This window comes from Drosophila virilis, chromosome 2 (genome assembly GCF_030788295.1).
Source record: "Drosophila virilis strain 15010-1051.87 chromosome 2, Dvir_AGI_RSII-ME, whole genome shotgun sequence".
NCBI lineage: Eukaryota > Metazoa > Arthropoda > Insecta > Diptera > Drosophilidae > Drosophila > Drosophila virilis.
Window position 1 is genome coordinate 1,201,399 of NC_091544.1, and position 24,514 is coordinate 1,225,912.

General features: G+C 40.4%; 2 protein-coding genes across 2 annotated transcripts; one reads left to right on the top strand and one right to left on the bottom strand.

Moving 5' to 3' along the window:
* The first annotated feature begins 6,717 nt into the window (after positions 1–6,717).
* SIFaR (SIFamide receptor) lies at positions 6,718–23,669 on the top strand. Its single transcript, XM_002058431.4, has 4 exons — positions 6,718–8,097; positions 14,649–14,748; positions 19,063–19,704; positions 20,177–23,669. Exons 1-4 carry the CDS (start codon positions 7,152–7,154, stop codon positions 20,940–20,942), a joined length of 2,454 nt encoding a protein of 817 aa, XP_002058467.3. The 5' UTR covers positions 6,718–7,151; the 3' UTR covers positions 20,943–23,669.
* LOC6635193 (cuticle protein 63) lies at positions 14,783–15,374 on the bottom strand. Its single transcript, XM_002058432.4, has 3 exons — positions 15,300–15,374; positions 15,086–15,237; positions 14,783–15,028 (listed from the first exon to the last, which is right to left on the bottom strand). The coding sequence occupies exons 1-3, from the start codon at positions 15,309–15,311 to the stop codon at positions 14,887–14,889; spliced, it is 306 nt and encodes a 101-aa protein (XP_002058468.1). The 5' UTR covers positions 15,312–15,374; the 3' UTR covers positions 14,783–14,886.
* Positions 23,670–24,514: the final 845 nt, after the last annotated feature.

Sequence of the window (24,514 nt, forward strand, 5' to 3'; positions counted from 1 at the left end):
TCGGGGTCGGTTTGAAAATCAAACCTTCTTTGATGATTTTTTTTGAATATGTCGGACAAATAAAGTCTGATTTTCAAATATTATACATTTTTGAATTTGTACGAATCCCTAATATCAATTGGCATTCCAACAAATTAAAAATCGATGGGTTACAAAAAGATGTGGACCCAAAAATCGCCGTTGATCATGGCGAGATTATGTCGTTTCAAAACGTCATATCTCCAGCAAATTAAAAATCGATGGGTTACAATTCGTTTGTAAAGTCAACCTTTCCTTATGATTTTATTGAATATCTCGGCCAAATAGTGTCCGATTTTTAAATTTTAGACTATTTTGGATTCAGTACTATCGACTGGCATCAAAAATAGAAAATCTAAATTTTGACCCAAATCGACCAAAATGGCAAGGGGTTACATCACTTTTTTATTAAAATAGGGGTCGGTTCGAAAATCAAACCTTTTTTGATGATTTTTTTTGAATATCTCGGACAAATAAAGTCTGATTTTCAAATATTATACCTTTTTGAATTTATACGAATCCCTACTATCAATTGGCATTCCAACAACTATTTTGGATTCGTAAGGATCAGTACTATCGACTGGCATCAAAAATAGAAAATCTAAGTTTTGACCCAAATCGACCAAAACGGCAAGGGGTTACATCACGACTTTTATCAATATCGGGGTCGGTTCGAAATTCAACCCTTTTTTGATGATTTTTTTGAATATCTCGGACAAATAAAGTCTGATTTTCAAATATTATACCTTTTTGAATTTGTACGAATCCCTACTATCAATTGGCATTCCAACAAATTAAAAATCGATGGGTTACAAAAAGATGTGGACCCAAAAATCGCCGTTGATCATGGCGAGATTATGTCGTTTCAAAACGTCATATCTCCAGCAAATTAAAAATCGATGGGTTACAATTCGTTTGTAAAGTCAACCTTTCATTATGATTTTATTAAATATCTCGGCCAAATAGTGTCCGATTTTAAAATTTTAGACTATTTTGGATTCGCAAGGATCAGTACTATCGACTGGCATCAAAAATAGAAAATCTAAATTTTGACACAAATCGACCAAAATGGCAAGGGGTTACATCACTTTTTTATTAAAATAGGGGTCGGTTCGAAAATCAAACCTTTTCTGATGATTTTTTTTTAATATCTCGGGCAAATAAAGTCTGATTTTCAAATATTATACCTTTTTGAATTTGTGCGAATCGCTAATATCAATCGGTATTCCAACAAATTAAAAATCGATGGGTAACAAAAAGATGTGGACCCAAAAATCGCCGTTGATCATGGCGAGATTATGTCGTTTCAAAACGTCATATCTCCAGCAAATTAAAAATCGATGGGTTACAATTCGTTTGTAAAGTCAACCTTTCCTTATGATTTTATTGAATATCTTGGCCAAATAGTGTCAGATTTTAAAATTTTAGACTATTTTGGACTCGTAAGGATCAGTACTATCGACTGGCATCAAAAATAGAAAATCTAAATTTTGACCCAAATCGACCAAAATGGCAAGGGGTTACATCACGTATTTTATCAAAATCGGGGTCGGTTCGAAATTCAACCCTGTTTTGATGATTTTTTTTTAATATCTCGGACAAACAAAATCTGATTTTCAAATATTATACCTTTTTGAATTTGTACGAATCCCTACTATCAATTGGCATTCCAACAAATTAAAAATCGATAGGCTACAAAAAGATGTGGACCCAAAAATCGCCGTTGATCATGGCGAGATTATGTCGTTTCAAAACGTCATATCTCCAGCAAATTAAAAATCGATGGGTTACAATTCGTTTGTAAAGTCAACCTTTCCTTATGATTTTATTGAATATCTTGGCCAAATAGTGTCAGATTTTAAAATTTTAGACTATTTTGGACTCGTAAGGATCAGTACTATCGACTGGCATCAAAAATAGAAAATCTAAATTTTGACCCAAATCGACCAAAATGGCAAGGGGTTACATCACGTATTTTATCAAAATCGGGGTCGGTTCGAAATTCAACCCTTTTTTGATGATTTTTTTTGAATATCTCGGACAAATAAAGTCTGATTTTCAAATATTATACCTTTTTGAATTTGTACGAATCCCTACTATCAATTGGCATTCCAACAAATTTAAAATCGCCGTTGATCATGGCGAGATTATGTCGTTTCAAAACGTCATATCTCCAGCAAATTAAAAATCGATGGGTTACAATTCGTTTGTAAAGTCAAGCTTTCCTTATGATTTTATTGAATATCTCGGCCAAATAGTGTCCGATTTTAAAATTTCAGACCATTTTGGACTCGTAAGGATCAGTACTATCGACTGGCATCAAAAAATAGAAAATCTAAATTTTGACCCAACTCGACCAAAACGGCAAGGGGTTACATCACTTTTTTATTAAAATAGGGGTCGGTTCGAAAATCAAACCTTTTTTGATGATTTTTTTTGAATATCTCGGACAAATAAAGTCTGATTTTCAAATATTATACCTTTTTGAATTTGTACGAATCCCTACTATCAATTGCCATTCAAACATATTAAAAATCGATGGGTTAGAAAAATATGTGGAGATTATGTCGTTTCAAAACGTCATATCTCCAGCAAATTAAAAATCGATGGGTTACAAAAAGATGTTGACCCAAAAACAATTCGTTTGTAAAGTCAACCTTTCCTTATGATTTTTTTTGAATATCTCGGCCAAATAGTGTCAAATTGTAAAATTTTAGACCATTTTGGACTCGTAAGGATCAATACTATCGACTGGCATCAAAAATAGAAAATCTAAATAGAGGTCGGTGCGAAAATCGAAACTTCAATGATTATACCCTGAACGCATTAAAAATGGGTATAAGGGTTTATTTTATATGTGCTTAATCCAAATGTATGTTACTTGACATATAGCTTCTAAAATAGAATATATATATGCATTTGATGTTGGAAGAACAGGGTTCAGGGTATCCCCTAGTCGGGAGCTCCCGACTAGAACCTCTTACTTGTTTATTCTAATTTGTCGAAATCCCAATCGAATTCCAAATACATTTTTATTTATATTTACTTTTCCCAAAAATGAATGAATTAATTTATTTATTTATAATTTATAGTTTTTATTTAATTAATTAAGGTTCTTGCGTGTATATTTTAAAAAATGTTTACAAATGAGATGCAAAATAAATCTAGTGTTAAAATCTTGAACGAAATGGACTTCCTTATTTTGACAAGTGTAGTTGGCAGCATCGAATTGTTTGTGTGTTGCACAAGGTTTTTGAACCTTTGCCTGGCCCAGCAGAAAAGACAGCTGTTGCCAGAGCGCGCGCGCATCCTGTGCTCAACGCGCTCTGCGGGCGGGATGGGTATTGCTCGCACACTCGCGCTCGCTCTCTCACTCGCACTTACGCTCTGACTCGCGTTCGCATTCTCAGTCGCGCTCGCACTCAATCTCCTTGAGTGAGTTTTTTTTTTGGTAATCCGAGTCGAGTTACTTGCTGCTGGCCGAGTGAGTGTACTTAAACACGCTAAATATGAATGCTAACGAGCTAAGCAATAAACAAAACTGAAACTCGAAAACTGCCATTAAACTTTAAACAAATGTAAAAAAAAAAAAACAAAGGGGCGATTCGGGTCAAAGTTTGGCTCCATGGGGAAGGGAATTGCTGACCCAGCTGAGGGCAGCGCTTGGGCAAAAAACTTATGCGACTTGTGACCAGAACGACTTGAGATTTTGTTGAGGAAACGCTAAAATAACAGTTGTTGGAAGGAAGCCATCAGAAAAATGGCAATTGGCAGGACAAACAAAGGCAACAACAACAATAATAATGGTAGAATTTTCGGAAATTGCGTATACGCCGTGGGCGCCCGTGCGTAACTGCAATGATAATAGACCCGAGACTATGGCTGGCTTGTTGCTTTTGTTTTGTTTCCTGCGGCTGTGCAACAATACAAAGCAGACAAACACACACACATACACATGAGAGACAGACTCACACACACACACGCACACACACACAGAGAGCACACCACTCGCAGTAAAAAAAAGTGGCAAAACATTCAAATGGCATAATAAACGTATTTACCCAGAGAATGGGCCGCAACAACAACAACATGTTTTATTATGGCACAAAATGAGGCTGAGTTTTCCCTTTTAGAAGTTTTCCCTTTTCGCCATTTTCCAGCATCAGCTTTGCGCTCAGGGTCTCGCGTTCACGTTCCCTGACATTTTGCAATGGTTTAACCTTGTATATTGCCAAATGTGGTCCTTCGAATTTTTGAGCCTACAAAGTTGTAGGTTTTCTGTGCCTGTGAAAATGTTATGGGAAATGAGAAAATGAGAGAAAAACAACAAACGCTGTGGCATAACTCTGCCAAATGCATTTGAGGGCCAGCCATGCCCAATTTGCTCAGCGACAAGGACGACGACGAGTCGCCCACACACAAGCAGCACACGCACACACACGCAACACACATACACACACACACACGCACACACACACTCTCTCGTTTGAGCGTTAACGAAGGCAGGCTGTTTGCGGGCGCGGCTTGGCAACAGGGACCTACATTCAGTCGTCGGCAGGCTCGTATCGTGTCGGCTACTGGCTTGTCTCCTGGCTCGTCTCCTAGCTCCTGGCTGCTGGCCTTATCGTGCCTCAAAAGCGAGCTGGCCGTGCAGCATTTGGAGCAGTGCTTCAGCAGACACCAGGCCGTGCACAGCTCGCGGCGATAAATAAATTCTGAAAAGAAAAGGTCGAGTCGTCAACACGGAAACGAATACGCGTAGTGTACCAAGTGTCCATGAGTGTGTGTGTGTGTCTATGTGTGTGTAGGAGTTTGTGAAGTTGCAGTAAAGACTTGTGGACCTTTAACCCAAATGCAGCATGCCACTTAATTAGCTTGTCTTGGCCTCAAGGCCTGTAAACGATTTGTCAACAGCGAGTTTTTATTCATGTTCTTCTTGTTGCTGTTGTTGTTGTTGTTGTTCCTGTTGCTGTTGTTGTTGTTGTTGGTGTGACCTATTGGCCACGCGGATGCCCACGCAGCATGTAAGCACAATTTAATTTGAAGCACTTTACCGCTGTGCGCCCGGGTCTATTCCATTAATGGGTCTATTGTCTACCCAGAGGCCAACAGTTGGCTAAAAAGGTACCCTAAAAAAAGGCAAAATATTTTATTTTAACTATTTTCTTGTTTTTTGCTCGTAAGAATAACATTTATTTTATTTATATTCTTGATACTATTAGTTTTTTTCTCTTTTCTCTGAAAAAAGGAAAACTCGTAAGAATAACATTTTATTTTATTTATATTCCTTTTATTATACGTTTTTTTTGCTCATAAGATTAACAATTTATTTATTTTCCTTTCATTATTGGTTTTTTGTTCTCTGTTTTTTTTTTTTATTTTTGCCACTCAATTTTTGTTATATTTATTTTCTCTGTTGTTTTTATTTTTGGCACTCTATTTTTTTATTTATTTTATTTTTTTTTTATTTTTGTCACTCCATCAAAGTCTTTCGTGCGTTTGGCAGTTGTGCCTAATGGCATTTTCTATTATTTGCCATTGAGTTGCCATTTCTGTTTTTATTTTCTTTGCTTTCAGTTTTTTTTTTTTTTTTTGCCATTCATTTTATATATTTGGCACGCCTCTTTTGAGGTCAAAGTGCAGCGAGAATAATGGCAATTCAATTAGTTAATAACAGCTGCCTGTCGCTTGCGCGCATGTGTGTAGATTTGTGGCCATGTCCCTGTCCCTGAGCTGCAGCTGTATCAGCCGCCTCCAGCCTCCGCCTGGCACGCCCTCTCCGGCATATTCATCTGGCGTTTTTTTTTCGGCGCGTTACCGTGCGTGTCCGTCCCTGCGTCCATGTGTCCGAGTGTGCACCCAACATTTGGCCTTATCTAAAATATGCAACCAAGTCCTTGGGACACTCGCAGAGTTTTTCGTAATGCCAACTCAAGGCAACGCCAGCTGACGAGCTACCGAGCTGCCGAGCAGCCGAACAACAACAACAACAACAACAGCAATAGCACAATACAACAACAAAAGCAATAACAATAACAATTACAACCACAAGAACTAACAATTTTATACGTGCAATCGCAGGTCTAGTATGCAGTTACAAATATATTTTGCACAAACTGCATATCAACCTTGGCTGGCGCGCAGCAAATTGTGACCTGTGTTGCCAACACTCGCTTTAAATAACAAGCTAAATCTAGTGTGAAAAGAAAGCCAAAAAAGCTAAAGTGACTAGTTGTTCCTTATAGAACTAAGTGCATAATTTAAGGACACATAAAGTAAAAGTGCTAAAGTTTTTTTCAAGTAGATAGAAGAGCTTATCCGAAATTTCCCTTGCAAATTAAATGTTGCTATTGTCAAGCGATAAGCAGTGTTTTCAGTGCTTGACATTGAGCTATCAATAAATAAAAATAAACTAATGATGATTATATCTAAAATAGTAATTTAATAAATAATGTGATCTTAATACGCAAAGCACACGCCAAAATAATATTGGAATATAGTCCAATTTAGCTAGAAAATTTTAACACTATTGAAAATTGTCAAATTGAACTACAAAATTTCAATAATAATAAAAATACTCCGATTTAGCTAGAAAAATTCCAAAATTTAGAAAACACTAAAATTAAGCTAGAAAATTTCAACAGTTTTGACAATAGTCAAATTTAGTTTTAGAAACTGTTTGAAAATAGTCAAATTTAGCTAGAAAAATCAACAATTTCGAAAGAAGTCACATTTAGCGACAAGCTCTTAACAATTTTGAAAAAAAGCTAACTTAGCTCGATAACAGCTAAGCTGGCAACACTGTTTGCGAGTGTTGTGCAACAACAATAAGGCCAACCCCCCTCTCAACACACACACACACACACAGACATGCTCAAGTTAATTGAATGTTGCCTAATTCGCTACAGCCACGAAAAACATCAACATATCCTGCAAGAACCCAGCTAAAACTGGAACTGGAAAGGCGAAAAATTTCTATACATATATATGTTTTGTTAGCAAAATGCCAAGTGACGCCAATTTTATAGACTTTTTCTAAAAAAACAACAAAGTAAAAATACACAGCAGCAATAAATTTAATAGAAATATAGATACATATACGACATTAATCCCGGCGCCAGATTTAGCTGAGCATGGCTGTCGGCGGACGGACTCGGAAGCGCAAACACAGAAGCCATGCGGCTGGCGACACGCCGACGACAACAGCAGCAGCAGCAGCAGCGGCAGGAACAGCAGCAACAGCGACAGCAGCAATAACTAACAGCAGCAGCAGCAGCGGGAACACGCCGGCAACAGGGGGGCTGGGCAGGGGCTGGCCCATGCTGGAGCAGCGTGATTTGCTGGAGGATGTCACACAGGGCGCTGGCGAGGCTAATAATTTCACGCATAATTTCGTGGATTTGCAAAATCTCTTGAATTTCAATGATGCTGCCAGCAGCAACAACAGCAACAACAGCAGCAACAATGTTGTCGGCGTCAGCTTCTCGCCGAGTGCTATTAAATTGAGTAACGGGGCCATTACGGACACACTTCTGGGCACCATCTTGACCACGGCAACGGCAACGGTGGCGCCCGCCGCCAGCTCCCTGATATCCAGCCTTACTGCTGCCACAGCAACAGCAACAACTACAACAGCCGCAACAGCAACAAGCAGCAGCAGTTCCCAGTTGGCGGCAATTGGCATGCCCGGCGCCGTGATTGTGGCCGATGCCACCTCGTCCAGCTATTATGCCAGCCTGCTGAACATGTCGCCGGCCACCACGAGCCTGATTACGGCGGCGGCGGCCACCAAGTCGTACAATGACAGCTTGCTGCGCTGGGATCAACTCGATGGCAATGTGGACTTTGGCTTTGATCCGCTCTATCGCCACTCGCTGGCCATGTCCATTGTCTATTGTGTCGCCTATATTGTCGTGTTCCTCGTCGGTCTCATTGGCAACAGCTTTGTGATTGCCGTCGTCCTGCGTGCCCCGCGTATGCGCACCGTGACCAACTACTTCATTGTCAACCTCGCCATTGCCGACATTCTGGTGATTGTCTTCTGTCTGCCCGCTACGCTAATTGGCAACCTTTTTGTGCGTAAGTAAAAGCTGGGCTTGTACCAGAGATTATTTACATATATATTAAGAACCGAATGACGGATTGATTGACTGATTTATTGACTGACAGCGCGAAGGCCTGCCCGTAGGAGCTAACGAGCTGTTACTTTTTACTGTACTGACTGAAGGACCTACTAATTCATGCTTATCTCGCAGCCCTTTCCTTAGACCTTTTGTGATATAAGTGTTGCCATGATTGATGGATTGACTGATTGATGATCAACACAAAATCTAACCGACATGTCCTAGCGAGATAAATTATTTAAAGTAGTCATATTTTGTGGAACTATTTGTGCAACTATTTGTTTTGACTGATGAGCTGACTGATTGACTGATTGATGATCAACGCACAGCGTAAACGAAAACTCATAGGTAGCCATAGTTTGTACACAAGTATCCTTTCGTGATTCAACTTTTTGTACATAAAAAAAGCAAGTGGAGAATTCACTCCTACAGTCGAAAAAAACAGGAAAAACAGTAGTTAAGTTTGTTATAGTCGATTTCAAAAATAATTTTTAGAGCATTAGATAAAAATCAATGCCAAAATATTTCACCCTTTCGTAAAATCCACGCGCTAGCTTGAAAGCGGACACCCAAGTAATATGGAAAATATGAAAAATAACTTGAAATGTGCTGGAAAATGACAGGAAAACATATTTAAATGTACTGCAAAAAATATAAATACCCTCCATATATACCATATAAGTACAACAAATCTGTAAGATTTGTATTTCCTAATGGTTAGCCCGAGATTTATTAGCTGCTCATTAGCGCTTTTGTTGGGATCGTCTCGATGTTTTTCTTGTCCTTTTCTTGTTTTCTTTCTTTCCATTTTTTCGCTTAGGCTAGGCATATTAACCGGATTTATGTTTGGCAATTAATCGAGACGTGGATTAGGCCCGGGGCCAGCGCCAACACGTGGCGTATGCGCAATTTGTCGACAAGGAGCATCAAGCTTAACGTTAATGGCTACATAAATACTTCTGGCATACGAAATGCTCGAAATGAACTGAAATGTTCTGAAATATTATTGTGCATTATCATCAGTTTTATGGCCAAAGCCACAGGCTTCAATGAATTTTCTCATGCAATTACCATCAGTTTTTACAACCTTGGGAATAATATGGGGGGGCACAGCACGGGAAGGAACTACGTCCGACTATAATGGGGTTCATCTAACCAAATCCGACTCGGCGCTATCTAACTGAAAACTTTGACATGTTGCACGAAATGCTAAAATCAACTTGCTTTCATAATGGCTTTGCCAAGTTTTACTTTTGTTTTTCAAAAGAGACATGACCGAAAAATTCAGAACGAGGTTAAAGCGCGGCCTAATGGTAATAAAAGCGTTCGATAGTTCAATATCTTCCGATATCTTGTACGAGAATTGAATGAACTTTATATATACTATACTCTCACAAAGGATACTCGTCGAAAAGGTTTACAGTTCGAAAAAGTTTCGAATCAATAAAATGGATTACATTTCGCAGCTCCTCTTTAGAGGAAATAACTTTTTAATATTATCGCACCTAATATTCCTAATTGAGCCAAGCTCGAGATAGGCCCAGGTATTATGCACATTTACATATATTTGTATATTTAATTAAAGGCCATTTTTTGAGTCTATTCAACGAGCCACAAGCCACTTGCCCTTTTGGCCCCAATAAACGAGGTTACGCATAATTGTGAGGGTTTAATTTTAATAAATTTACATCACCTTGCAGGTAACTGTCTATCTGTGTGTGTGTGTGTGTGTGTGTGTGTGTGTGCGTGTTTGGCAAGTGTGTGGCAAGTGAATTGTCAACTGGCAGCTGGTTAAATCGACTGTCACAGAGCGCTTCTTCGGTTGAGAAATTGCATGCAAATCGTCGAGCAAATGATCAAAATCCTTCAGAAATCAAATGCTGATTGCAATGCCTGACATGTCAGGGCAGTACCCAGACCCAGTTCTAGATGCCCTCACCCTTTCGCCCACCTGCCCAGATAATAATAGTAGCAGCAGCTGCTACCCCAACGTGAATTCACCTGCCCGCATTTAGGCTCTCACAGTTGGCGCCAACGTTTGCCAATTAAGTGCGCTGCCTTAGAAAATATTCACCAAGACATAAAGCAGGGCAGAAAGGTGTTGCCGAGAGAGGGGGGGAGGGGATGGAGTGATGGGGGGCTGGGGGTTAAGGGTTGCACAGGTCGATGTTGGGGTTGGGTTGTTTTTGGGACTCGCGTAGTAAACGAAATGAACCGAGCAGCAAAAGCGAAGCGAGCGAAAAACTGAATGAGCTGTGTGTTAGTGTGTGTGTGTGTACTGGTGTGTTGGTGTGTGTGTTTGAGTGTGCATCAGTGCGCACTCGCGCTGTCTCTCTATCTCTCTCACCCTCGTCTGTTTTGGCCTGAAGGATCATCGACACAGAACTGACCTAATTTCACAAATTCAACATAGGCGCAGGGCGGGCCACGGGCCGCGGGCTGCCCAGCGTTTAGTGGGTCACTCTGGGTGTGTGTGTGTGTGTGTGTGTGTGTGTGTGTTGGTGTGTGAGTGTGTGTATTGACTTAGGTTGAGGCAAGCTCAGAGCTCAGACCCAGACGCAGCTGCATAGGCCCTTAAACGCAACAACAATAAATAAATTGCGACAGCCCTTGGGCTATTATTGAATGTTGGCATTTTGACTTGTGGGCGGCAAATGGAAAAAGGAAAAATGCCCCAGCACCCCGCTCCACCTGCCCCAGCCCCTCCTCCACGCATCAAGCTAAATGTCAGCAGCTGCGACAGACGTTAAATGAAATGGAATTGAACTTGGAGCTGCAGGAATTATGTTTTCGGCTAGGGCTTAGTTCTTATATAATAAGAAGAGGAAGAGGGGTTAACAAGAAGGAAAGGGGGGGTTTAAGGAGCTATCATTATCTAAGTACATACACACATACACGCACACCTGTGAGGAGCCTCTGTATTGCAGTGGAAGGTTGTTTTGCATTCAAGGACCTTTCAGCTTTGCGGCTGGATGAATTGACCTAAATATTTTGCTCGGCAACCTAATAGTCAGGGTTATATACACACACACCTGTGTGTTACCTGGGCAGGGCTTAATTTATGTGTGTGTGTGTGTGTTGAAAAACCAATAAAATGCGAAATGAATTGATTTGCCGAGCGGAGTGGCAAAACGCGCTGCCACCTTGAGACACGGCTTTGCATGTCCTTCCCGCCGCTTTCTAATTGGAATTTTATATGGCATTTACTAAGGACTCGATTTTTTTCGCCTAAACCATTTTACAATGCCAAATTGTCGTGTTACGACTTTTTAAGTCACGTCTTTGCGGCATTTGATTTCTTTGGGCTGACGGTGCGTATGCGTAATGCGGCCTCAGCCCATGCCTCTGGCTCTGGCTGCAGCTTCTGATGAAGTCATTTTTCTTCACTTGCCGATTGTATTTTAATTTAGCTGCTACGTGTCAGGCAACAGCTCATCGTGCCTGATTGCTTCTGGTTTGCTGCTTCTTTTCAATTTGGCGCCGGACGTGACGCGGTCGGCGATAAACATAACAATAACGCATTTTCTCTAAGTGTTATTTGCCTCGCTCCCACACATCCATGAACATTTCACGGCCATTTCAATCGAAGCCACGTCCAGGCAAACGACATTGTCAGATTTGTTCCAACCGATTATTTCATTAACTTTATGTCCTTACCAGAATCCAGCTAAGCGTCGCCAACAATGCAAAAAACCGAAATCCCATTAACTTGGCCTACGACAAAAGTTCGCGCAAAGTTTGCGTCGAAAGGAAATTTAAGAAAATTGATGCTAGAAAATATAACTTTGGTAGACCGAAGACTTAAATACCCTAGCAGCAACAAATGAGCTTTAAATTTTACATCTTTATCAAAATATTCCAAATAATGAAAGGTTGTTAAATCTATGTAGTTAAATCTAAATCTTTTGCATGTTCGAGTCCTTTTTTCATATTTTAAATTAATTTAAAGTAAATTTATGATTACGGGTTTGGCTGTGTGTTGTTTATCAATCAGCCATTAGTCATTAGTTATTAGTCATTAGTTGTCTCTCATTAGTTATAAGACAATCAGTCAATCAGCTTGAAATACACTCAGAAAGGGTATCAGAAAAGTCAAGATGAGAAAACGAAAGGCTTTTTGACATTTAGCTGCTGGGTCAAGGCGCATGAAAAGCGAAGGCCGCGCTGTTTAACTGGAAATATTGATGGGTGTTATCAGCTTGGGCTCTATCAAAGTTAATTCCCTTAAATATAAACTTAAAGTCAAGTTTTTTGGCAGCATATGTTGTCGCCTCAACAAGTGCTGCCCCGTCCATAAATTCGAACTGGACTCAATTCGATTGGGTTCAAATTGAAGTTGTGTGAAAAGTTTTTTCGAAAATAAACTTTTGCCAAACGATATATCAAACTCAAGAGCAACAGACAAAATAAATAGCTAGATATTAATAGCAACGGATATCACTTGAATATATCTCTCAGTCTGTTGCACTTGCAGTTCGAAAAGTGGCCAAAATCTATTTAAGCCCCTGTCCAAGGCTGTCAAGTGTCCCCAGATGTGTGTCCCCCACGTGGCCTGCGAGTGTGTTGACTTGGCCAAAACAAAGTTCAGTTCTAGCTCTGCACAAATAATAAAAATAATGTTTCTATTTTTATGTGCCAAATCACATTAAACTTGGCTCGGCACACGGTGCGTATGCATAATAAAAAGTCCAGAGCCAAACGAGATAAGACAGGCGAACGAGACACGAGACAGGAAATGAGCTGTAGCATATTTTTGGGATAGTCGCTGCCCCTGTTGGTTATTACTATTAATATTTTTATTTATTTTTATTTTTTCTTCGAATTTTCCGAGTACATTGAACTCGGCTTTGATGATGTGTATGGCCCTGCTGCAGTTGTTGTTCTGTTCTATTAGCACCTTTTAATTGCCATTCGATTTGCACTGTCATCAACCTTGGCAACGTGTACCACAGGGCCAAATGCCTTGCCCCTGCCCCCTCCTCACCACCCCCCCTCCCTACAGCCCTTTGCCTTGTGTGCGTTTTTAGAGCCTTTTGTGTCGGACTAAGTTATTTGCTGCGAGCATCAAATTCATAACGCAGCAGTCAACTATAGACATGCACTCGAAGAAAAAAAACACTTTTCTAGGCTTACAATATGACAGAAAGGGTATAGTATAGTATATTCTTTATTCTACTTAGCACAAATCGTTATGGCATATGCTTCACAAGGCTGCAATCGCAACCAATGTTTTCGGTTCGCGAACTTGGTGCATCTATGAACTTAGGCTCAATTTGTGGTTTATTTAAGCAGCCAGCTATATATTTGTGTCTATATAGCTAGCGGAGCTATATATTTTGTGTCTTAATTTTAGTACAAAATTTTAAATTTGTTTCCTCAAGTACATTATCTTAGAATAAGTTCAGCTTTTAATAAGGCATTTAAGAATTTTGTGCTTAACTCTTTGTTTTTCTCAGAGTGCAATACAGCAGGCCGGAGAAAGAGAAAGATTGACAGATAGACCGAGAAAGAGAGAGAGAGAGAGAGAGTGGGAGAGAGAGTAATGTACTTCAGTCTAGGATTCAGGAATTTCGGTTTTAAAACAAATGTCAGCCAGGCTAAGAAATTTTTCAGTTGGGTCTTGATAAAAGTACCGAATTCCTGACTGCTTTCGCAGAGTGTACATTCCTTGGGTGTGCATGTGTGCGTGTGTGTGTGTGTGTGTGTGTGGATGGGTGTCTTTATAGACAGAGACAATCATGTCTTCCATCTTCCATCAAAAATAGAATAAAGGGAATACAAATTAACTTGGCCAGCTGGGGGCTGCCCCTCGTTGGCAAACAATGCCTCACCATGGCTTCTTGGCAATCTGAGACTTGTCACCAAATTATGAATGATATGCAGCACATAAATCTCAGTCAGCAAACAACGATGGCGACGACGACGTGGACGTGGACGACCAACCAAAAAAAATAGACAAGAAAGAATGGCTATTGACTGAGGTCGACTACAAATTACCCTTAAAATACGAGCTTATTTTACGTGACGAAAATTGGAAAGTTTTCAAAGGATGTGTTCGGAGAAGATATTTATATATATATATATCTAGCTTAAGCTGAAAATATTGGGTAGTAGTAATATTGTTAATAATAATAAAATAAAAGATATCTTAGAAGCCCGATAATTCTAGCAATAACTATATGATCTAGTCGTCTGATGTTAATAAGCTTTGGCTCTATATAAGATCTGGCATATGGAAGCATCATATATATTCAGATATGAAAATATATAGTTTTAGCCTTCCTGTCTTCCTCTATGCGTTACACATGACATGCCCAAACTAAAATACCCTCCTCGAGTGTATAAAAAGCATTGAACGTTAACGGGGACCACAAACATCGAGGACCACGACGTGGTGTGGACTAGACATAGACATGACCGAGAGTTACTCAGCATAATTTGTGCATTGTTTATATACAATATATAAACAGTCCGCCCTTTCTTCAACTTCTTCTTCTTTCATTCCAGCCTGGATGCTCGGCTGGCTGATGTGCAAGTTTGTGCCCTACATACAGGGTGTCTCGGTGGCGGCTTCGGTTTACAGCTTAATTGCCGTCTCGCTAGACAGGTAAGTCCAAAAAAAAATGCAGTTAATACTCTCACAATTTACGTGGCTATGAACTTTTATTGTGGCGGATTTGGGTGGGATCAGGGAACGGGAGTCGGGCATTGGGAAATGGGAATTGGGAATTGGGCTTGGGTTTTCTTAATGATGCACAACAACAGCGGGCGCGGCATGATGCACGGGCACGAGGGGCACAATGGGCTTCACGGCATGCACGGCGACCACGGGCTTGGCAACAACAGGATGCAGGACCTTGACGGGCGCCGGATGATGCACCACATGCCTGCAAAACAAGTGCGTGATTAATGTTGAGTCGAGTCGAGTTTTGATAGCGACTTACGAGTGCACCGAGTGGGCGCCATGGTGTATAATCGGGCTGTGCACCACCGCGGGATGCGCGGCGACAACGGGCGTGTGGACCACTGGGGCCACGGCAACTACCCCGGGATGGGCATAGGCCTGGGCGGCGGCAAAGGCGGCGAGCACGAACAGCTGCGGGAGGAATAGCTTTAATTAAGTGCCAGGACGTAGGCCCATTCCACCGGAATACTCACAACTTTGAACATTTTGTAGATTGGTTTGTTGGGTTTTTTTTTGGTTTGGAGTTTGTTGAGAGCTGAGCAAATGATTTGCAACTGTTGCCAAATGTCGCGTCGAGTCGCGCTTTTATAGTAGCTATGGCGAACTGGCTTTAAGCTAATTGCAAAAGTGATTGCCGCCAAGCTCAATGCAAGCCGGCTGCGACTGGGAAAACTGGAAAACGGGCAGCGAGTCGCCATCTCAAGATCAAGTTCATAGCTCGCCTTGTCCGTATTTGGCATTAGGCGGCAAATAAATATTTAATTTATTTTTATCATTTATTTTTATAGAATGTACATAGACTTTGTTGCGCTCGCCTTGTGCCGCATTTGACACGTTCTCCGTCTAAAGCTCGCCTTGTGTTTCCTGCTCCATAAAAAACCAGGCAAGGGTGTCGCTCGAGCTCCACTGGGGCATACTCTGTGTCCAGTTTTTCCCTGCCAGCTTCTTCCTTTTTCTGCCTCTTCCCTTTCACTCAACCTTATAAATATGCTAAAATCCTTTTTTGAATAACTGCTCTCTTTAATCGCGGATATATTCAATACATTTTGCCGGACTTAAAGTTGACTTCCTAAAATCTGAACTATGAATATAAAAATTTTCTATCGATCAGCTTTAAGAGCCTTGATTAACAACTTGGTTAATTCAATGTCCAAGCAGCGTCGGACCAGCAAGCAATAGGTCGCCGGTTCAAATCGAGATTTCAATTCTTTTATTTGTTCATCTTCCTCTACAGTGGAAAGCGAGTGTCATAAATCGTAGAATCAATCGAGGGTTGGGCCAGCTAGCAATAGTTCACTGTTTTAAATCCAGAAGCTATTGTTATATTTGCTGTTATACCCAAGAACACGATCTACACCTTTTGCAGCATATTCAATGGGTAGAAGACAATAAAAAGCTACCACAGATTTCTTGACAGCTCAAAGCCAAGCGCATGAAGTCAGAAATCCTGCGGCCAGTTGATTTATCAAGTGGTAGTAAAATGTTTTGACAACATTTTGACATGTGTGTGGCGAACAGTCCATGCAGGAGCCACAACAACTGGGATAATCAGAGGCGCCGCTTCATGTGCAGCTTCCATTTATATCAATTTCTGTGGGGGACAGCTTCTCCTCATCCAGTTGTACAGCTGCTGCTGTTGTCATTATTCAGCGCCAAAGGCGACAGCCGAGCAGCTGCGGGACATATACTCTATCATTTGATCATTTGGTCAAGCCATGTCCCATGTCCTGTATTCCTTTGTATTTTACGAGCACTCGTAAAGTGATGCGAAATTTAAGATTTATTATCTGCTAGCTGAAACTGAAATCAGCACGCAATGTCCTGGATTTAAGCGCTCGACATCCTTGCTTATCACTTGCTTACCCAATGCCATTTAATTAGGGCTCTCCGTTTTATGGACGTGCATTGGCATCTCTCAGCCCTCGCTCCCCCCAAAAAATATTATCACAAGACCCACAGATAAACCCGCATACTTGTGACATTATGCCAAGTGCTTATGTGTGCGGCAATTTCCATGTGAGTTGCCCAAATGACAACCATAAAATAATATATAAGCCATGAGATAAAGTATTCTTCAGTTTTTTGTAATACCCTGTACGCCAACAGGCAGAACAGAACTTAATATGTCGACTTCATAGTATTCGGAATGATCGAAAAACTCATTAAGTAATTTTACTCCTGAATCCATTTTATGTTTCATGTTTCTCTTCTGGTTGATAAATATAGCCAATACCCTGTAACAATTGTAGCTGTATATTAATTGTGTAAAAACATGTAAATACCAACAGACAAATTTAAACCCATAAAGTATGCAAAATCCTGAGCAGCATCACAAATTATGCCCGTCTGTCTGTCTGCAAGATTGTAGGGTTTCCCATATAACTAGTAGATTAATTATGCTTATAATACTAAAAAGGAAACGAATTAGAAGATACATATGCTAGACTTTGAGGATATACGTGGAATATATAAGTCTCAACACTGGGTCCTCAAAAAGCAACAACAAACCACGCTTAAACACAGAAATAATTCAAGAATGAAACTGCAAGCTGCGACAATGCATAGCTGCTTACAAGGTATCTGCTAATCATGCATTCCTGCGTCAACGCAAGGCTGGCTACAGGGTATCTTCGACAATGCAAAGCTGCCTACAGGGTATCTTCGAGTTGTGCACTTCAGCCTAGAGTACTTTGGCTGCCTTTAAGCTCTTTGTCGCCAGATGAAAAGGCCATAAAAGTATTCAGCATGCTCCAGCATTGCTTGACTGCTTGGCCAATTATGAAATTTGTGAAATTTGTTGTTTCTTTATGGAAATGACTTTTGGCACAAAGGCGTTTCGCCAGCTTCCGTTTGGCCATAATTCCGAACATAAGCTCATATCCAGCTGCAGATCGGACAGGATGGCCATTGTTTGAGCTGAACGCAAAACTTAATTAAGGAGCGCCCAAATACTGCAGACAAATTATGTTAATGCAATTGCCATATCTATGCGTATGTATCTGGCACAGTTCATTGTTGGTCTATAAATAAACCTTATGACAATTTGATATTGGCTTTGTTGAAAAGTTGTGGCCGGGCCCTAATAGAATTACCATTTGTGCCTGTTATCAGCCAAACGCTCGCCCAGCCAGACGCCAAAAAAGTGGCCAAAAAATAGCACAAAAGCAGTCTCCGAGTGGGAATGGTAAGGGGAGCGGGAACGGGAGCTGTAGTTGGAGTCGTAATTATTTGGTTGTGGGCTGGCCCAGACTGCAGCTCGTCTTCTTATACCCTGGAAACGTGGAGGATGTGTGCGGAGAGTTAGTTTGGCTGGGACCATCTGTATGTTACAGTCAGAAGTAGGCTCCTCTGAGCCGTCTAACCATGTTGATTTTTGAGATAAAAATATGCAATTTATGAGATTAAGATATGCAATTTAGAACTGAGATACTCCTATGGAAACCGTGGAATTATGATTCCCATTATACCAATATACCATCTGTCTTGAAAATTATATACGTATCGGACAACTAGAGCTGAAGTTTCTGAAGAGCACATAAGTTCTTAAATTAAGTGGAATTACAACGAAAAGGACTTCTTTTTGTACTTACTTTAAGGCCTTTTCAGAGCTTATATGAAATTAAGTACGAATTACGCTTAATGCAAGAGTTTCTATTTTTGATAATAGTTTGATAATTGAATCGAGTACAAAGAGTCTGCCGTTTTTCTTTCAGTGTATATTTTCTAGAGCAGGGTTAAGGGAGGGAAAGAAGCGAAGGTTTCTGCAGAAAAGAGTTGGAATTTTATCAATCTCTGCTCAATGTAGGGTATCTGCCAGGCGACCCTACTAAAGCACTTATTTGTGGCTGGTCTATCGAATGGGGCGCCATAATAAGTGGCTAGCACTAAGCCAAATGAAAACCCGCAAGAGTCCTGACCCACCTCCTCCTCCTTATCCCTCCTGCTCTTATTCAAATTACGCTTGATTATGGCAGGCCAAGTAAAAAATGGAGAGCAGGCGCCGCTGGGGGGATTCGGGGAACGCACACGTGTTGTGTGACGAGTTCAATAGACGGGATTGGAAAGTCGAGCAGTCAGCAGAAAAAGGCTTAAGGATGCGCCGCTGCGATGTGCGAATTAATCAGGCTAAGATATTTGCATGGCTCGTCTTTCACGAAACCGTGTCGTCATCACGCCATTATCCTTGTCGAGGAGGCGGCAGCTGTTTAAATTCCTTTGTTGGCACTTCTCTTGCAGGTTCATTGCCATCTGGTGGCCATTGAAGCAGATGACAAAGCGACGTGCACGCATCATGATAATCGGCATTTGGGTAATCGCATTGGTTACCACCATTCCGTGGCTATTGTTCTTCGATTTGGTGCCCGCGGAGGAGGTCTTCTCGGATGCCCTGGTCTCAAGCTATACGCAGCCGCAGTATTTGTGCCAGGAGGTCTGGCCGCCGGGCACCGATGGCAATTTGTACTTTCTGCTGGCCAATTTGGTGGCCTGCTATTTGCTGCCCATGTCCCTGATAACATTATGCTACGTTCTGATTTGGATCAAGGTCTCGACGCGCAGCATACCTGGCGAGCTCTCCAAGGACGCACAGATGGACCGCATGCAGCAGAAGAGCAAGGTGAAGGTCATCAAAATGCTTGTCGCCGTTGTCATATTGTTTGTCCTGTCCTGGCTGCCACTCTACGTGATTTTTGCACGCATCAAGTTCGGCTCGGATATATCGCAGGAGGAGTTCGAGATACTCAAGAAGGTGATGCCGCTGGCCCAGTGGCTGGGCTCATCGAATAGCTGCATCAATCCCATACTCTACTCAGTCAACAAGAAATATCGACGCGGCTTTGCGGCCATCATCAAGTCGCGCAGCTGCTGCGGCAGACTCAGGTGGGTGTCCCTTTAATGTCCTGCATCGATGAACTCATTTACATCAATCTGGCTTACTCGAAACGTCAAGCCCGGGCTTATAAGCTGTGTTCGAAAAAACATGTTTGATGGATGTTCGAGCCGCTCGAGCCGCAACATGTTCGACGCGAGACAATGCACGCACAAGAAAACGGTTAACTCAAACTCAATCGAAATAGTCAAGTTTCTCGATCAGATTGAACCTATTTCCTATTGAAACGAAAATCGAGCACAACTCCAACACAATCGACACAGTCAAATTCCTCGATCAGTTCGAAAAGATCGATGGAATCTAATTCGTCTGCAACGCGAACCGCAAATTTGATTGATTCGTTCGTGCCAAACAATCGTACCAGTACTCGAAACGCGATTCGCTTGAGTCAATGCATGGCTTTAGTTGATTCATGATCACACAGGTCCGTATCTAACCCTTTCATAACTCTTCCATTTCCAGATACTATGACAATGTGGCCATTGCTTCGTCTACGACCAGCACCAGGAAGTCCTCGCACTATCATCCAAACGGTTCGCGCAAGAGTCCCAGCAGCCCAGGTCTGAGGAAGACCAATGCCGTCTCGTACATTTACGAGCACAACTCGCTGCGTCGCCACAATCTGATGATGAAGCAGGACAGCAATTTGTCTCAGCAGATGCTGCTCAAGCAGGACTCGCACGGCTCACGGCAGTTCCTCATCAAGCAGGAGAGCTCCTGCAGCGACGCCTCCGGCACGCGGCGTCTGCTCTGCCAGCAGGACAGCAACGGCAGCAAGGTGTCGCTCTCCAAGCAGGACTCGATTGTCTCCTACATGGAGTCGCGCCGCGTGGCCGCACTCGCTGCCCAGGAGCGCTCCGTGGACTCGGCGTTGACCCAACAGGACACCATATCGATCGAGTCGCGTCGCGGCGGCGCCCAAGCCACGCCCGCATCCCTGCTGGACAAGCGGCAGAAGTTCGTCAAGCAGGATTCGGTCATAAGCTTTGTGGACCAGCGACCGGAGCCGCGCCGCCATCAGCTGGTGAAGCAGGACTCGGTCATCTCGTTTGCCGACCAGCGACGCGGCCTGCTCCACAAGCAGGACTCGTTGATGACCAACCGTTCCGGCGATGCGCCCACACACCATGTCTCCATACTGAAGAAGACCGACTCGCAGCTCAGCTACGGCACCTCCTCCTCCTCCTCCTCCGCCTCTCCCCGCCGCAACGTCGAGCTGTATGAGTAGACCCCAACTTGGGAATAAATACTTATATCTATCTACACACACTCGTACATAAGCCTATAAACTGATCAGATCTTGGAGAGCGGAGCAGCAGCATGAGGGGGGGTAACCGCCTGCGACTGTGATAGAGGTCGGAAGCTCAGAGCCAGGCTGGCGCCGGGCAAAGGTTCGGACCAATTTGTTAACGTGTTGGGGCGGGACATAAACATGAAAACAAGGTTAGCCCAGTTAACTTCGGCATGCCGACGATTTAATACTCTTGCAGACTAGCTAACTGATTTTTAAAAACAAAAGATTACATATTACATTTCCGACCTTAATATGCGTAAGCCTAGTTCAAGACGATTCAAAGCCTGGCTTAAGATATCCTGAATGAGAAAAAAATTAGTTGCCCTAAAAACCACATTGATCCTTTAGCCTTGTTCAAGCCGATTCAAACTCATTAAGGCTGGGCTTTGATATTTTGAATGAAAAAAAAGAAAGTAGTTGACCTAAAAAGAAAATTTCTAATGACTGTTCCTTTGGTAATTATATGATATAATAGTTCGATTTTTATGGGATTTCGCGTTCAATTTCAATAAATCTTTTAATTGTCAAGTGAGGTCAAGCATTTTAAAATAGAAAAAACCTAAAACTAATTTTAAAAAAAATAAAGAATTCAATCGAATGTTCCCATTTCGCACGACATACCCCGAGTTAGCGCAGGATTAGCTAGCCTAACAAACAAGAGAACCTTGGTTCAAAGCCAGTCACAATTATAGAGATGACTTTTTCAAAATTTTCGGTGGAGATTGTAGCTTCAAAATGACCTAATCTCGCCATAGTCAACGGTGGAGTTAAGTCCTTTCAAAATTAAAATAAACTAGGTCATCTATATAAAATAATATAATATCGATTTAATACTGAGACTAGATTGCATAGAAAAAGACAGTAAAAGGAAATGGCGATAAGTACTTAAAACTTCAGCCGGATCAAGAATCTATATGAATATATATCTAAAGTGCTAAGAGATGTCCGTTTCACATTTTATGACGCAATCGTAATACCCTCTGCAAGTGTATAAAAACACAACTGGGATCGCTTAGTTAGGCACACACACACACACGCGCACACACACACACAAGAGAGAGGTACACGCAATGCACCTAAACTAACATAGTTATTAGATGTTTTATACGTGTTCCAATAGTTGTACACATACACACACATACTCACACACACACACACATGCATACAACTACCCTGTATATTCGCAGTTTTTAAGATTGTTTGTACTCGTCATATTTGCTATATATACCGAAACGCAGCCTGCTTAAAAGAAATACTTGAGTCTTGAGCGAGGGAATGCAATTTTTTACTAGCCAAGGGAGAACCCAGCCCAAAAAAAACTTGGGACTTGGGCCCGGCTAAAAATTTTCTACGAAAGCGAAGAGTGAAAAAGGAATGTCCAGTATCATAGAACAAATTTGAGAAACACCGAGGTCTAAAGTAACGTACCTACTAAATTTTTGTATGAACAATTCTTACAATTTATATATATACAATGCATGCATATATATATTTAAAAAAAAAATATATAATATATATTTGTATTGATTTTGGAATAAGCAATATATATGTATTACGTATCTATCAAACAACAATAATCAATTTTATTAGAGTTTTACACAAGCCGAAAAGAGAAACGAGAAACGAGAAACGAAATCGAATTGCGACATTAGAGATATAGAAATATAGAGATATAGGGGTTGATCAGCCGGACATAGTTATGGCTAATTCTTGGGGGGATGTAGGCATTACGAAGCGCACAAAGCGGCAACAGTCGACCATGGAAATGTTTACGGGGCAGTTGACAAAATAATATATATATAAATATATATTTATTTGTGCTTGGTTGGGATTAATTACTCTTAGGAGAGCGGCACTGGTTGGCAGGTGGAAGAAGAGTTGAAATAATAATAAATATAAAAATATATATTTGTAATTTATTTTTCTTGGTTGGGGTAATTACTATTATGGGAGGGGAGGGGTAGGCACAGGTAGGCAGGTGGAACAAGCTGTCCGAGCATTCGCACTAAAACGTATCACTAATAAAAACAATAATCGAAAATCGAAACATAATTCGTTAAGTTCTAAACACCAAAAGAAATTAGGAAAACGTTAACGATAACAATTTTAATAAATGACTAACAACTAAGCTATATATAAACAAACATATGGAACTACAAACATATATATACACACACGTATAAATATGTATAGAAATATGGATATACATAATGACAACTATGCAATTTTATTGTTAGCCAAAATTTTATAAATGTCAAGTAATAACTGTAAACGAAACATTTATATATTATATAAATATATATACTATATATTCGTATCAAGTTACAAATAAATTATATATAGCATTAGGCGCTGTTTTTGGCACGCTTTGAAAACAAAAAAAAGCCACAATTTTAACCAGGATTTAGTTTAAACAAAAAAGAATTGAGACCAACCCGAGTTGGCCCAGCTTCAAGCTTCAATAAACCCAATATTATGAGATATACTAACAATTCCCAGCGTCTAGAGCGTGGCTACCAAATGCAAACTAAGAAAAAAAGAAAGCCCACAAAAAATTAACAGATAATATCAATAAATTATGAAAATATATATAAAAATACATAACATATATATTATATATATTATATAGATGTATTAATACAAATGATTCATGCAGTACACCTCTCCATTCATTATTTACAATTTTTATTTTATTTTAAACATTAACTATTATTGCTATTATTATTCTTATAAATATTTTGTATTTATATTATACATTTATATACTCATACTACACATTTATATATGGTAATAGATACTAATAGAAGTTTTTTAATTTCACATACAATTTATATATATAAAAAAGAATATTTACAATTGGTAATGATATATAAGTAATATTTATCGAATAAACGAATTGAACTATAAGTTTTAAAATTACAATAAATTCAAATATTAGATAAAAACGATAGAAAACAATGCAAGCGAGATTATGTTTAATATTATTGTGTGACAAAAATATAAACAAAAAAATATAAAATCAATATGTTATCAAGCTAAACAATATGCATATATAATGACATCAATAGCATACATATTTATTTATATATACATATATATATATATATATAGAGGGAGATATGTACATGAGATACAAATAACACCAAAGATACACGCATATTAGCAGAAATAAATGTAATACATTATTATATTAAAAAGAACAAACTCGTTGACTTTTTTTCTTTTTGCGGCTGTGGCATTTTTGTGAGTCTAAAATAATAATATTGCCAGAGGGAAAAGCTTTTTCTTTTTAAATAATTTGATTTGATAAGTGCTTTTAAGGCGGCGGGCAACTATCTGTTTGCTAATCAGCTCTAAATACAGTTCCAAGCGTTATTTGCAATAAAATAAACAGCGTGTGGCGCAAATAAATGTTTGTTAATAACGAGAAAGAAGGGCCATCTTCGACACGCCGCAGATTTTATACCCTTGCAAAGCCAACCTTTTCATAATGCTCTGTCCGTATC